The 14,017-nt window shown below is 37.7% G+C and overlaps 1 protein-coding gene across 1 annotated transcript in view; it reads left to right on the plus strand.

Moving 5' to 3' along the window:
• The first annotated feature begins 1,959 nt into the window (after positions 1–1,959).
• Positions 1,960–14,017, plus strand: part of dpy (fibrillin-like protein dumpy) — a 105,649-nt gene continuing 93,591 nt past the window's right edge. The window contains exon 1 of the mRNA XM_087404432.1: positions 1,960–10,466. Coding sequence (XP_087260558.1) covers positions 10,439–10,466 — 28 coding nt within the window. The 5' untranslated portion in view covers positions 1,960–10,438. The remainder of the gene's footprint in view (positions 10,467–14,017) is intronic.

Raw genomic sequence — 14,017 nt, forward strand, 5'->3', positions numbered from 1 at the left:
TTGAAATCCGATCGAGTCGAACCTGCCGACGCCACGCCGCGCCGCGCCGCGCCGGCCATTCGCAGGTCTCGGTATAGGCGGATGAGACGCGTTGTCGAAGGGAATACGAAATGAACGCGCTTCGTCGCGAACCCGTTACCCACACCATCAGGAATCGGCTCGCGAGCGCGTCTTGCAGGAATTCATCGGACGTTCGGAAGGTATCTTCTTACAGGGCCGTAGATATACTTTGGTTCGTATTTTTCATCGCGCGTTCTTCTTTGCGCTTTCTTAAATAATAACAGTCTAATTTTCTCTCTTCAATATTTGAGAGAGAGAGATTATTGAAAGAGAGAAATTCAAATAAGAACACCGATCTCTAATATGAGAAAATCGCGAATATGCTTGATCACGATTATTAATAATGTTCGATACGTAGAACGAAACATCAATAAAATGTACAAATTTCTTCATTTATTTTCGTGGACGATGACAAACTCTTTATCATCGTTCATGATGATTATTTCGTTAAAGTTTCACTAACGTTAAAGTTTCATTTGCAGGAGAGTGATATGGACATGGGTTCTCTTAAACTCGAATAAAAGAAAACTACGCGAGTGGAATATAGCATATTTCAAGAAAAGGATATAATGAAAAACAAAATCAATTATTAAAAAGGTAAACATTTGTTAATATTAACATTGCAATACAATGTTAATATTAATATTTTTAATTTTAAAGAACGATGTAAAAGTATATATTAAGCATATTTCAAGAAAAGGATATAATGAAAAACAAAATCAATTATTAAAAAGGTAAACATTTGTTAATATTAACATTGCAATACAATGTTAATATTAATATTTTTAATTTTAAAGAACGATGTAAAAGTATGAATGCTACCACCCATCTTTTTACACGCGTTCGTGATCGCAATAAGCTTTAATAATGCACGGGATTATTAATGCGCGAGTACAGAACAAAAAGCAGTTCCAATCATATACCTAACGCAAACGACTTTTTGAACCCAATTAATTTGTAAGAATAATCGTGCCTTAGAAATGATGAGTGAGCAGTGAGAATCACTTGAAATAACCACTTCAAGATGAAAATAAAAAATATACTCAGGTAACATGGAATATTCCAGGTAGCAATATTATAGCAATGTTGTAACAATATTGTTGGTATATTCTGTGCTGTTCGAATGTGTCGAAGAGAACAAAAATGAATCAGCAAAGAAATGTTTAGTTAAATTAAATCTTTTATACATAATTCATAGATGAATATTATTTCAAGATTAATTTTTAGCATAAAATTTAAGATAAAACAGTCTCCGAAGAGAGAAAAAAGTTAGAAAAATTATTTTCCTTTTTTTCTTTCAATATTTATTCACTCTTGGCATTGTTTTCTTTTGGTGCAAAACAAAGTGCAAGAAACGCTTGCCCTCGTTTAGAAATTAACCCGTTCCTCGAGGCGTTGCCTTTAGTCACGGAATCTACATTGTTCAGGACGTTGCAAATTTTAGGAAGCGTCTGTTTATCTACGCACGACGAGTTATTCAATGCGTTCATTAGAGCTTTGAGGCAGCGTGCAGATGTTTATTTATGACACCAATTGTCCGTATATATATATATATATGTGTGTGGAGGTTCTCGCACTCTCGAATCGGTCAAACCATGCGTAGAAGTGCGCGCGATAAATTAAACATAATAGTACAAACTGTGTGTACCTGCGTGTATGTATCCGTGGATTCTTCTCGCGACCCGCGCCTGTGAAACACCCTGAGGCGTCCCGAGTTCACCGACATCATCGCACTAGCAGATTCTACAGTCTACGGTGTCATTAAAACCAGCTGAAATCCTTTTACTATTGTTATTCATATTTTACGTAATTAATAAATAGCGGAAAACAAAGAAATTTTCTTATTTTATGATATTGGATTATCGATAAATTTTTACTTTCAACAAATCTAAACAATTTGAAAGAAAAGAAACAGCTAAGAATCGATCTCTTCCTAATTTTTTCGAAATTTGATCGAATTGGGAGTTTCCAGCTGCGACGTCCTTGGTGTTAACTATAATTTCATTCTTCTGGTTCCAGTAGAAATACAAGAATCGGTGGTATTCTTTCTGTAAGGTGTAAGGATTCATGAATGTAAATATTTTGCTGCATTTCCCTGGATTGTATAAATTTTTTTTTCCGCGGATCGGCGTAATGATCCATGATACATAGTATAATTTTTTTAGGCATTGAGCAGTGATCCATGAGACTTTCAAAAGGTCTGACTTCCGTAAATCCGCAAGCAACGATATGTTGTGATGTTCGAGTTGATTCTGTCTTCAACCCAGTTCTTTATTTACTGATTGAAGATATGTGACATTTAAATCTTACGAATGAATCTTTTCCTAACTCATTATACAACCATATATGTTAAAGTAGTTTAACATTGCTCTTCAGTTTTTATGTAACTTTGAAACGCATTCAAGTAGATCACTTCACCTCTACATTTTTTGAAAAACTCATTCAACGATCATTAATATCACTTAAGACGTTACTAATTACATTATGTTATTACATTGTTGATAATTTGCTTCAGTCATTGATTTTTATGCAGTTATGTGGTAGAAGACTGAACCGTAACTTTAAATTATCTTGTATACCATCATTCTGATGAGGAAATTATACTCAATGCATAGATGAATGTAGATTTCATATAGTAGTGTTCAAACGAACGGACTTCAGTTCGTATCTAATCATTATCTCGTTCAACCAGTATCGTTGACCCTTTCAGGAAGGATGTCTGTTATTTTGAAGATATTATTAATGATTCTTTTAGAGCAATCATTGATAAAATTTGTAATGAACGTTTACCCGGCGTTATCGAATTGTTAATACGCTGTTAATAATAACTCTTTCGTAATTTGTTCTATGCCTTTTTATAATCTTATATCCTTTTTATCCTGTGATATTATCTTCGTTAGATTATACACAGCAAGTGCAAATTAATTTCGGAAATAAAAATCAGACTGCATGATTTAATATTTAATTGATTAAACTACTAATTAGACTTCTCTAGAAATTATTTTAATATTATACTTAAAAAATAAGTTCGAATTCAAGAATGTCTTCGTACTGCATACTTGATGTGTATTCATATTTCTTTCAATTACATCAACGGATACTAATCGGTATTATTTTTAACATTTTAAGGTTGTTACAGTATGTGTAGAATTTTTTAGCCAGCTACCAAAGGGTTTGAAGTCCGATAATCCGTTAACTTTCTAAATATAACATGAAGCTCCCGCGCTGAATCTACCTTCGTGAGATAACGCTAACTGACCTTTACCTACAGTATCGTCTATCCAGAGACACTTGAACCCACGGCTATCTGTGTCTCGAGTATATACCTTACACAGACCCTCGTGCAAATCGAAGATTGGTTCCAGGCGTTGAGCTCACTGACTTCGCACACGTATAGTGACTCTACCGTGAGCCATGAGGTCTAGTCCTGTCGTGGGAGTGCAGCAGAGCGAGACGGAAATATCTCGAGCGGCCACGTGAAAGCGCGAGAGAGAACAGGTGAGAGAATAAGCGCGCGAGAGAGAAGGAGGAAGAGGGCCCGAAAGAGGGAGAGGACGTGTACCGTGTACGTAAGTGGCGAGAGAGGAGTTCTCGTGTAGAAAGAAAAGGAGAGGAAGGGAGCACTCAGAAAGAGAGAGGCGAAGCAACTGAGAATCGAGAGGACGGTCGGCCAATGAGACACCAGGCCGATGATGACGTCGTCGTTGTCTCACGTTCGAGTCTCACCAAAAGTCTTCTCCGGGTACCAGTTCGTTCGCGGTCTCCCGGCTGGACGAGGAGGTCGTCCTTTCCGCATCATCCATCGTCGTTTTTTTTTTGTTTCTTTCCTGGTACAGTGAATACAAATTCAGCCAAGATTGCATCCTGGATACGCAGAGGGATTGAGGCGGAAGGAGGCTGCTGCTGTCAGCCATGGGGACGGGTAAGTCTTAATGTCTGCGGAAACGAACTGGTCCTCAAATATATCTCTTTCCAAACGTCCCGTATCACGTCTGGGGTACCACGCCAATGTACAATCGCTCTACTTTCCAATGGAGATCGTTTTCGCACCGTATGGAGCACCCTGGTTGACGATTTCTATCTTGTAAAAAGTTTGGATCGATTTGGGAACCAATTTGGAAGAATCGGAAATTCCGTTGAGTTCACGTTGTAATAGTGCGAATACGGGGTTCAGTGATCTCTTTCGACACGTTTGATCGACGGCGATTTGATTCAGCATGATGGATCGACCGATCCGTGTTGCTGCAGATCATATTGCGGTTCCGCAGGTCGTCGATCGTTGAGACGCTGACGCGGCTTTGGCCTCTTCGAGAGTCAAGGCCGAGATTATTCGCTATCGTCATAACTGGAATCACTCCGGAATCATTCAAGGATACGATTAGAATGTTTGTCTCTGTTAAACTCTCAAACTCTCAAACGTTCTTTGTCGTTACCGTACAAATATCAATTCTCCATCCAGGGGTTTTGAGGATCTCTTATAATCTCGGAGCACAACTTACGGATTGCTGCAATATATAGCGATTGCATATTTCCTGCTAAAACGAATGTTCATCCTCGACGTAACAAACTTCGCTATATCGGTATTATTTCTGATCAGTTCACGTTACGACCGACAAAAAGTCGTCTTGTTCTCCTTATCAAGTCGATCCAGGTTTTCGCCTCGAAGATCTCGGCGACCGTCAGCTTCTCTTATTATACGTACTTTCATCTTGCCGCTTTAACAGGATCTTCAAGTTCACTTTTACAAAGTAACCAGCCGAAGAAATGGTGTCAACTAAAGAATACATTACACTTTAAAGGTTTCTTGTAAAATAATAAATTTACATGTAATCCGTTGTTACAATGCTAACGACTTCTACTTTGAACATTTCGTGGAAATCGTTGCGCTCTTTTGTCGCGAAATTAAACGTCTGATGGTATTACATCAGGATGTACGTTGATGCCGACCTTTAGCACATCCTTTAGGCAGATGGTGTCAAGGATGTGCGCGAGGTGTGTTGGCGGCTCGATCAGAAATTATGCGGTCGCCTGGGCGTAACGCAAATCAGATACCTACTTTTCTTTTTTTTTTTTTTTTTACGTGACAGAGAATATAAATAAGTATATGTTTCTTTCCAATGGCAGTCTGTTCATGCACGAACGTTGTCGATCTTTTTACCTTTCACCCCGTGCGTTTATCCTAGTAATATCGATTTTTATAAGAAACTTGAACATATATTGAGCAATTTAGAGCAGATAATATTTCTAACCTTTCGTTCGTTCTATAAAATGGTTGAAAGTAATCGTATCATCGGATATCTATATCATATCGGTGTGTAAGCACTTTAATCATTTTAGAAAGTGGCTACAGACGATATCGATATATATCAATGCAGACATTCGGTTGGCCCACCTTAAAAAAGAAACGCTGAACTCAATTGCTTATCCAGCCAGTTGATCAAAAATTCGCGATAGTTTTTATTCGATTGCATTTTCCATAATTAATTGGTTCTCATTGTCAGTAATTAAATTATCGCATTTAGCACGTGACTAGTTGAAACTAAATATGGATAGAAAAGTCGATGTATATAATAAGTTAGCATGACTTATTGCCAGTCTCTCTGCACTTTGTTACGAAATTGCTATGTTGCGCAAATGAAAAATGACGTAAACATGAATATCTGAAACTTTAACTACAATTTTTTATTTGGTTTCGATGTCTCATTTACTTTTTCTCTGCAGTTTCTATTAGTCATTTCTATTAGTTTCTTTCGTTTCTTATGTCAAGTATCGTCGACAGTAATGAAGAGAATTCTCGTTTGAATCTAGATATGCTTGTCAAGCGCGAAATATTAAAATCGATATGAAAGATAAGAGGAGATAAGAGCAGAAAATAATTTATCGTAGATGATTCTTTGTATTGTCAAGATAAAGATACATTTGTCATTATGCTGCATTCTTTACCAGCGTTATTTATTAAGAAGCCGGAACTCCTCGAGCTTGCCAATAAACGCGTGCAGGCAGGCGCGAATTAAAAGCCAACAATGTCCATACTTTTAAGCGATCGCGCACCAAAGTGTAGTGATTTCGAGCGGATACTTTCTGTGACAAGACACATACATACCTTCGCGGCCCTCGAATCCGGTTTTCATCGCGAGTGCGTACCCAAGATGGTAAAGTCGTTCGTGCAAAAAAGGCCTCTATGACGCGACTGGAGATAACATGAGACGACTGAAAAAGAAAAGAAAAAAAAAATGGGGAGAAAGAAAAGCGGAGGGCATCGCGAGTGTAGCGTCCAGTGAGTGAGTATCGCGACTTATCAAGGATAAAACAAGAATACCTGCAGAGCGACAGGATTGATCCTCTGGATGATCCTTCGCGGTGTGCTGGATGCCATTGCAGCCGAAGATAAACGCAAGTATCTATTTTTAACTCTCTCATTCTCAAATTAAAAACCGCAAAAAGATCGACGTAAACATTTCAACAATTTATTTCTTTTTTTTTTTTTTTTTTATTAATAATCTCGATTTAAAATATCTTGTAGAACGAGAATTTAATTTGTCGAGACATAGCTGCGTATTGGGAGCGAGAGAGTTAACGATGACCCCATTTGATCCGCCCACTATGTAGCGGGGCTACTCACATCATCTTACAGATAAATTCGTAAACACGACGACTTTCGCGTCTTTCCCTGCGTCTTTTCTTTGCCATCCGATGAGGACTATTACTTTGTTTCCTGGAATCAACTTGATATTACGATATTATATCGTTATTACCGTTACCGAGCGCAATACACTCTCTATTACTTTGCCACGACGATTTATTTAGTTCGATTCGAGCGAGCGTGACGTCGTCGCCGTCGGTTTAGATCGACAGCGAAAGGTTCGACATTGCCGAGGTCGCGGTTGTGCGTAGAACCTATAGTTTTGCCGATTACAATGGAAAACGTTGGAAATTAGTGTGGTTTAGAGTAAATAGCTGCGATGGTCGATTGATTACGTTGGCATGTATCTCGCTTAATGCTCTGCCATATTTGACGACAATAGGAAAAACGACCTAACGACGATATAATATCGGAAAGTAATATTTGTTAATTATATAAATGTAAATAATTCTTATTATTTACAAAGAAGAGAATCGATTGCATAAAAATTACACTTTATATTTCCGTAAAAGAGATTGAAATATTTTTATATAACCATGCAAGTGTTTTATATAAATTTATTATAAATATTTAAACTATATTAATTGTGTAATAAATATTTTTTTATTTAATTTCTTTTGTTTCTTGATATTTGTGAATAGGTATGATTGAATTTATTAACAAAAATTGATAATTTTTTTAGGAATTTTTAAATTAGAAATCTGAAATCTTTAGTTTATAAAGTAAATTGTTTTTAAAGTAAAGCCCATGTGAAATAATATAAAATATTAATTTGATTTACGTCCTTTAATATACAATATTTTATTATTTGCGCGCCTTTTACCAATCTTATCATATATTAGTATATTTTCTACGGTTTTAGTATTATTTATAATCACGTTAATAATAAAGAAATTCTTTTTAAGTATCTATAACTCGCTATCGCTAATTACATTGATATCTATTGTAATAAATACATGCAGTCTTAAAAAAAAAATAGATCAATACGTTAGTTTAATATCCACTATTTTATTTTAATAAAACAATCAAAAGTATGTCGCGGATTATTTGAAGCACTAGCTGCTCCAAATTACGTGGTATTACATTCACTAACTTTCTAACTATTATGGTAAATAAAAGCATTGCCCCGAGTTTCGCGTAGCGTAGCCAACATTATTTCTTTCGTAATAAGCTCGTATTTAATGTCTTATTCTTTAAGAAAGATGTAATTTACACTTTAAATATTAATCTTATCTTTGTAGATATAATGTTGTAATGTGTTATAAATTAAATCGAATATTAATGTCAACATCTAAAGGGGCAAATCTAAAGTAAGATGACTTAAATTAGAGCACCGAATAAGTGAAACGTGATTTCTCAATAACATTAAGATGATTGAAAAGCACTAATTATTTATTCAACAATTACGACAATGTGTGTGTATTATTAAGATTAAAACCAAAATGAGATAAAATAATATAGATATACCTCCAAAATTTTATTAAAAATAATATTAATAATTAATTTTTTTTTTAAACTTATTTTTAAATCGCGTAAACATTTTTCAGCGATCTCGTGAGTGACCCGGTTTGAACTTGGCGCTGATTGTGTAACAAAGTATTACACGCGAGACCTAATTTAAACGCGTTCTATCGACTGCAATTGCCGTACATCTCTGCTGGAAATAATTAATAATTATAGCGTCCTCGACGGTACTTGATTATTTGTCTGCGGCAACTCGCGATCGCTCTTTTGCGGTATCAAGGCTATACGATACTTTCGTCGTCAATGGTTTCAGGAAAACATAGTTTATTATTACAATGTTCTTATACAGCCTTGTTAACACTCGTCGTTAACGTTTTCATGAAATTTAATAAAATCTCATTTAAAATGTAAAATTACATTGAATAAAGACTAAAATGTGAGGGGAAGTAGAAGTCAGTGCGCAAGTATAACAATGAAGATGTTTATAAATCCATTTTTAATATAAAGTATAAAAAATTAATATAAAGTCCGTACGCGTTTCGACTTACTTCTAGTTATTCTCAGCGGAATTAATATAATTCAATTCAGTACATGACTTGAAGTAAGTAAAATACTCGAAACGCGTATACGGACTTTATTATTATCTTTTTATACTTTATATTAAAAATAAATTTATAAACGTCTCCATTGTTATACTTGTGCACCGAGTATCGCGGTGATTCCTACTTCCCTTTAGTATTATTCTAGTCTTTAAGTTGTTTAATATTAAAGAATTTTACAACATTAACATTTATTCTTACATTAAATACGTTGTGATATTGTGTCGTAAAGTTAATTTCACAAAATCCGCTTAATATTCTATTTTAATATTCTAGGTTCTTTAATATGCAACACGATATTTCAGTCAGGTTTTCTTTCGTTTACATTGTGAATCTAAAAAAAGAATACCTAAACGTGACAATACAAGAAATCTTTATCTATATGTAATATTAATAAGAGTATTCTAGACTTAAGTTCATTAAAGATTTATGCAGAAATTTTTATTAAATTGATGTCTCATATAATCTAAATGAAAATTTTATAAAAAAAAGAGCTGAATATTTATTTAAAACAATTAGAACGCTTCGTGATTTGCGAAATAGTTGTGGTGTAAGTCTTCGCGATATGGAAATCAGTTGGTGCTATGAAATCCTCACCAATTGAGATGCCGCTTTGTACACGTTCTCCTTCTGCGACTCTCTTTAATTAGCCTGCAAAGCTGGAATTAACCCCGAAGCTTGTGGATTGAGTTGATCAAAGCATCCCTTCGGGCAATCTCCTGATAGCTCGCTAGTAATCTTCGCTTGTGCGATTATATCTTGTTATTATCTTGATTCTTTCCTTAGTGGATAATACGGGAAGAATAATATTTTCTTTTTTTATCTTTTCCCTTTTTCCATTGTTGCAATATTGTTTCCAATATTGCAAGTTTAAGCCAATGTGAAGCAAAATTTCACGATAAGTATACAAATTTTCGCATATAAGTATAAGGGGCTCCGCACAATAAAAAGAACAGGGAACAGAGAACAGAGAACACAGTTTCTGATGGGTTGAAATTCTTATTCTCCATTCTCTGTTCCCTATTCCTTTTATTGTGCGGAGCACCCTTATTAGCATTTCCGAACGAAATCGAAAACCTTGAAACACGAGGCGAGTTTATATATAGGCTTTCGTGCGACAGGCCCGAAATCTTCTGATTTCTTCGCGCGAAACGATGGAGAATGTTGGGCCTCGTACCCTCATCAAGAGTATCCTCGGGAATTCTCGCGATTGTTTCCGTCGCGGTTGCATTCCCGGCGATCCGGAGCGGCGCGGCTTCTCTGAGGTCAGCTCAGCAGTGCAGTGGTGATCAGGTGATGGCGCGGCGGCTGATCTGCGCTTTGCACACCACGCCTCATCACGCTCGTCCTTCCCGCGAACTGCGAAGAAGAGTATATGCGGGGAATATCGACGTCCATATAAATCCCGCTCAGTGAGGCAACAGGTAGAGTATTTTGCTATTCCAAGTCGCGCTTACAATTAGCAACAAGTGCGCGTGCAAGTATACACATACTTGGCAGATCCAGGTGCAGGTCCATGCGAAGATCGAACGGGGGCGGGGATGAAGGGATTGCCATGATCGTTACGGTTGATGGACGATCAGGGTGGTTGTATAATCGCTCGAACATATCCCTTGCTTATGGGTAAAGCCAGCAAGACTCAGTGCGCAACTCGAATAATTAATAGCGATTCATGGAAGAGAAATCAGACTTATTCACAGGTACGCTTTGAAAAATATGCGTTATTTAACCGCGTTCCGCGAAGGGCGGATAATCGCAATTAGCGCGTCGATCTTGCAAATTTGCGCCGGTGTACCTGCTGCGTAGGAATTTAATCCCGCGTGCTGCGTATCTAGTTTTCACATTTTAATCCGCTACTATGTACCGTAAGAAGCACCACCCCGTGCACGCTCTTGGTAACGTCCTAAGAGCCGGTTTCGCCGAAGGCGATTAACTTCAACCTTGGTTTCAGTTGATTCTTCGGTTCTCTTTCTGGATTTCTACCTAGAAAGAGCCAATCTTCTGTATTTTCACAGCAACATTTAAATGTGTCGTCCGACTCTCATCTCCTATTGACATTAAGTGCGCTCTGACATATTAAGTAAATAAAGCTTAGAATTACAAATATTTAATAGTAAATTTACGGTGAAGAGAGATGGGTCAGAGACTCGCTTGGGACTCACAGTCGTGAGATTAAATGAAAGTAGTAAAAATGTGGTTGCTAATGCATAAAAATAACTTCTCTTCTGACAATATTGATATACGTGATATGACGAGAGCAAAGCAAAGGAAACGGCTTAGTAATTGAACATTCTCGAAATCGAATTTAAAGTAAGAAAATTATATACGGTGTGCGCGGTAATTGGGAACACAAAAGCGCATCGAAGAGATGACCGAACATTATATATTACACGAATCGCCGTTCCGGAGCTAGATTTTTCAAATGCATACTCCGGGAGGAAATTTACAATGTTGTTACCATTGTCGATTAAATATGCGAAACTTAACAACGCGATACTCGCTAAAATTCGACAGGACGATCTCCCTCGTCTCGCAAACGAGAGCAACTTTATCACATTCCATTGGGGGGGGGGGGGGGGGTAAGAGATCATAATTAGAGAGAGGTATCTGGAAAAAGAAAAAAAATACCCATAGTAAAGCATCGTGTTTATCACGTGTGCACAAGTATCCATAATGCTCTCGGTTATCTCGCTCGCTGCTCTATGAACATATTACCTCGTAGGTAAATAACTATAAATAACATATAACCGTGTATAGACACCGAAATGCATTATGCCCACTCTCGAGTCTCGACTCGGCCGACCATCATTTTTCCTCGACGTGGCGCTGAACCTCTGGCTATATTAAAATTACATTTCAGTTACGCTACCGTGTAATATATGTGCACACGCGCGTGCGTAAAAGCGGTGGTGCGTTTTATCCCTGTGCCTGGGATAGAATCCTGCACGAGGCGATGATGATTAACCGTAAGGTTCGATCGCTTACGCCGTCCACGCGGCCGTGCCGGTGTCCACGTCGAACCACGCGAAAGTGACCGAGGCGCGGTCGTCCATTGCCGATTATAGGCATCCTCCGTTCTTGAGGAGACTGGAGACGACTCTCCACTCTCCCGTTCTCCCTTTTCTTTCTCGTTTCTTCGGATTCGCGCGAGCGCGGAAGAGAGAAAGGAAGAGAGTACACTCGCCACGTATGGCGTGCATGGGTGCGTCAACATCGGTATAATGTTAATCTTTCCTCTTCTCATCCTGTTCTCTGGGAGCATTTTTCCGGTCACGAATGAGTACATCGGAGCACTTGCGACCTTCCACTCGCATACCTGAGCAAATGCGCGCTTGCGTCCGTCGACGTGGTCGACTGCGAGATGAACGATAAATTAGAGTCGACCGCATCGTGACCGCTGAATTGTCAATTATCAATTAAGATGACTCGCGAACGTCGTGGCGCTCCGCTGTGTGCACCGGTTCAACGATCAGAGCTGAAAACTCGTTTTTTACATAACGTATGCGTTAATCGTAGATTTGGCTTTCTCGCCATGTATGTCTGGCTAGCAGGACGTAAAACTATTTTAAAGATAAATATTCAATTTATCTAGAAACTTCAATATTTTTTTGTCTGCTTTTTGTTTCAATTTTGTGGATAAAGAAGAATTTTGAGAATGTAGAAAAGATAATAATAAAGATTTGCAAAAACGTCAAATGAATAATTCCGACTGATTGAAAATTAACTTTTAAATAATCACGTTGGAGCCATCTTGACGGTATCTCGAAGTGATCGTGTAATTTTTCGTTCTGCTTGAGATTCTTTTGTAGTAGCTAGAAAAAAATTCTCCCGTTGACGTATCCACGCGTTTAACTTTAACGTATATCCTCGCAACGTGGTAACGCAAGTTTCGTTTCACGATCGGATCGGGGCGGACCGCGTTCGCGAGGAAAGTCACGATGAAAGGAAGAAGAGGGGGAGCGGCGTGTATAAGCCACCGGGATACATTTTCCCTTGGCGGCGACTAGCGAGCATCTCTTTCTTTCCTTCTTACTTCTCTCTCCTTCGCACTTTCCGCGACGCTCGTCCTTCTCGCACCCGGTTACGTCTCGGTTGCTGCACCGCCTTGGTCTTTCCACCTTGTGCTTCGCCGCCCATCAGAACTCTCAGAAGCGGAGTCTTCTTCGACCTCTCGCGGCCGCCAAGTTTGCAGGCGCCATTACTCGCTCTCTTCCCCTACCGTTGTCCTCCACCGCCGCTCTTCCACAACGTTTCCCCTGCATCATCCCTATTCCCTCTTTCCGCGTACTTCACCTCTTCTACTACTACTACTACTATTACTACTACTTCCAGCATTTCTTCTTCTTCTTCTTCTTCTTCTTCTTCTTCTTCTTCGTAGTTGTCGTAGTTTTCTTCTTATCTCGCTCGTCTCTACGAGTCAAGGACCGTTCTCAAGGAGGTCGCTCCTTTTAACCGAGCGTGTACTACACTCGCGGTCTTTGTCTCCGCGAATCGTCTTTACATAGAACACCACCAACTATGGTTTACGTTTACGCTATAGGCATTCTTCAGCGGAGTTATTCGCAAGATGATTTTGTTCGATACAGTTCACTTAATTTCACTGGATCTCTCTGTTTACTAGTCGATTATTTTTCTAAGTATTGCTTAGTATCTCAGCATAGCGTAGGGATATGTGAGAAACGTGAGATTTCTATGTAAAAAATTAAAACGTGATTGTACGAATTTAATTATTATTCTGTTTAACTTTATACATATGAATAGAAGTACAATCTGTAATACTTTTGGTTAAGTTTATTAATTCATTTTTGAATATATATGTCAATTATTAAATAAATGTAATTGATTCGAGAAATGAATTAATAGAAAGGATAGGTTTTTTTAGTTGTAACGTGTCAGTCACAAAAAATAGGAAAAAAGTCATTCAATGATGGGATCTTAATTTTGAGACAATTTTCATTTTGCCTTATCAGATGATTTATCTAAAGATTGATCGGCAACCTTTTTGGTCGGGATAATTGGAAAATAATACTCAATTAGATTAATCGGAATATAAACAATGCTTATGTTTTATTATCAGATTATTATCAGATTAGACCTTTTTTCAACTGTTATTAAAGTATAATGAAAGAAATTGATACTTTGATCCGTTGTTTTTAATTTCTTACATTTATTTTTTCATTCTTACCTTGAAATATTGATTATAATCTAATAAAAAATTTAGATCGTGGAAAGTGGAGCTAAGGCTCCGATA

This window comes from Acromyrmex echinatior, chromosome 3 (genome assembly GCF_024713525.1).
Source record: "Acromyrmex echinatior isolate Ae372 chromosome 3, ASM2471352v2, whole genome shotgun sequence".
Classification (NCBI taxonomy): domain Eukaryota; kingdom Metazoa; phylum Arthropoda; class Insecta; order Hymenoptera; family Formicidae; genus Acromyrmex; species Acromyrmex echinatior.